Source organism: Gymnoscopelus microlampas (genome assembly GCF_963454915.1).
Source record: "Gymnoscopelus microlampas genome assembly, chromosome: 20".
NCBI lineage: Eukaryota > Metazoa > Chordata > Actinopteri > Myctophiformes > Myctophidae > Gymnoscopelus > Gymnoscopelus microlampas.
Genome location: NC_139957.1, coordinates 37074734 through 37077369, shown reverse-complemented (window position 1 = coordinate 37077369; position 2636 = coordinate 37074734). Strand labels below are relative to the sequence as shown.

The window sequence follows — 2636 nt, the reverse complement described above, 5'->3', positions numbered from 1 at the left end:
GTTTGACCGGGTCAGCCCCAGTACAATTGTTTTTGTTCCCGTGTGTCTGAACTGAAAAAGGGGATGTTGAATGAAAACAAGAAGCTATGCAGTAAAATCTGGAGTGTTAATTACGCTCTCAGAGTTTTATCCCTGTCCTTTAAAAATAGCTTTTTGTAACCAACCTATTGTTACCTGGAAATCTGAGATAACGAAGGTGGTGAATATATATATATATATTTTTGTTGTTGCAGTTTTGTGATGACCAATCATTAGTCCATTAAGTTGAATAATGTTCCTGTTTATTATTTATTGCGTTTAGGAACCAGGAAGACAAGAGTCTTCAGTTTAACAAACATGTTTTTCTTCTCATTGAATCAAACACACAGAGGAGGGAAGTGGAGAGAACAAAGGAGAGAACAAATGGTTGCTGTTTCACTCAGACAATCAAATGAAGAAGATTTTTCAGATATTCAAATTGAGGAGAATAACATAGCAGCTGTGGACAACAACAGCAGCAGAATGGTGCTAGGACCAGTGTGCTTGCCGTTGTTACACAAGTCTCCCTCACAGCAAGCGAAGGCACCCACACACGCTAAGCTGTTCTGACAGCCCTTGGTGACGATGGTATAACCTGTACAACAGAAAGAAGAAATCAGACAACAATGACCTAAAGAAATGGCATCAGTTGGTATCCAGTGTAGGATACCAACTGATGTAGGCTATGTGTAGGCTACTGCATACTTGATTACACAAAGAAACGTTTCTTTTTTTTCTCCGTTTCACAAACCTTTATTTATAACAATCATGACATACAATACAAACAAAGAAGTTATTACAACCATAAAACCATCAGAGCCAGGGGGATTTACTAACAGAAAACATTAAAGAGTGAACACAAAAGGACAGTTCTTGCAGCTTTCTTTTTTTTTGTCTGTTTGTTTGGAATTACTACATTTGGATTTTTGTAAATGAAATGTTGCTAGAATAAGGATCAAATTAGTTATGTATACCTAATTTTTTTTCTTATTACAATTATTATTGAAGCCAAACAGTACATTTTGCTAGTAGAGACAAAAGTCAGAGTCAACATCATCAACAATATACCGAGATACATCCTTCTAAAACTTAGGAAAGAAACTTGTAACATGTTTGATGTATGATAATATGTGACACCACCTCACCCATGACAAACTTAATATGAACTATACCAGTGATTTTCAAACTTTTAATTTCAAGGACCCCCATTTGATATGTGTTAGGCCAAAGAGACCAATTTGACTTTTATTTATTTGTATCTCTGGGACCCCAATCTACACTAATCCTCAGTGTTTATTTAACTCTGAGTGTACATTTTGGAAACCAAATGTACACTGTCAGAATTACAGACTAGGGTCAATTTGGAACCCTGGTGGTCCCCGGACCCCGACATTGAGGAAAAATAATGAACTATACTTGCTATTGGTGTGGTGTGTGATCTTACCATCAACTCTTAAGGAGAAACAGCGGTTGAAGATGACGGAACATGATTTGGTGTCTGTGCACGAACGGGGTTCAGTTGCAGTACACGTGTAGCATCTTAATCCATGGACTAGGGAGACAGATTATACTGTCTGTTACACACATGTTGAACTAGACAGGGCCTCAAAATTCCACTGGATGTTATTCATCCCAGGCTAGCTACTGCATTAAAATAATTATGAATCAGTTCTTACCTGTAGATATAGTCAAAACCAGAAGTGCCAGGGCTCCACACAGCTTCATGGTGCAAGAGTGATGTACAAATAGAGTAGACTAATAAACCCCGTGGATTTAGTAAGAAGGGAAGTGGATTGCTCAATGCAAATTCAGAAACTGGTTTCAGCATTTGCATGTCTTATCAAAGGCTCTTTTCAAGTGACCCGAATAACACTATTCAAAATGACCATGCCCTTCTACCAGCCCATTGTGAAAAAAATGTTATCTTGTGGATAAATTACTACACTATTACTTGGTGTAGGCCAACGATTTTCAACAAAGATTGTATTGATAATATCATTAATATATATAAACTCCTCACAAAAAGTTCGGAAACTTTACTTTGGTCAATCATTGCTCGGTTTCAATAATACCAATTGGTATTGTATATTGTTTTTATCGTTTAGTCAGGATTAGTCACCTTTACAACGAGGTATAACTTGTAAGGATCGTGCAATCGTGGAATGAGCAACACAGCCAAACGTGTCCCCCAAAAAGTTGACAGAATCCCTGAATATGCTTCTGTTGGTGTTCGCTCTCGTTTTGAGCGACCTGCACCAGTCACATGTGTGTGACTGGCACCTGAGCATGGGTCCAAGCAGCAACACTGCCCCCATGGAAAGATGCCAGGTTTGTCCTTTCAGGATAAGGCCTGTGCAAAAGGGCAAGTGGAAGCTGGTGTTCCGTTACGCAGAGTGGCAGCATTATATGGTGCCAGCCCTGGTACCATTTCCAAAACTAAGGACCAAGTTCCATGAGACTGGAGAAGTCAAAGACTTCCGCGTGGCTGTCCCAGGAAGACAACACCCCGAGAAGACCGGTTGCTTCACTGAGGAGCCATAGGCTTTCTTCCAGATATTTAGTTGCAGGATCCATGCTAAAGGTCGGGGGGGGGGGCGCTACCCACACATTTAGCAGTG

At 39.8% G+C, this 2636-nt stretch overlaps 1 protein-coding gene across 1 annotated transcript; it reads right to left on the bottom strand.

The window, feature by feature from the left end:
- Positions 1-218: 218 nt before the first annotated feature.
- On the bottom strand, positions 219-1816 carry LOC311036848 (prostate stem cell antigen-like). The gene is made up of 3 exons (XM_084045863.1): positions 1695-1816; positions 1463-1570; positions 219-613 (listed from the first exon to the last, which is right to left on the bottom strand). Exons 1-3 carry the CDS (start codon positions 1741-1743, stop codon positions 453-455), a joined length of 318 nt encoding a protein of 105 aa, XP_083901989.1. The 5' UTR covers positions 1744-1816; the 3' UTR covers positions 219-452.
- Positions 1817-2636: the final 820 nt, after the last annotated feature.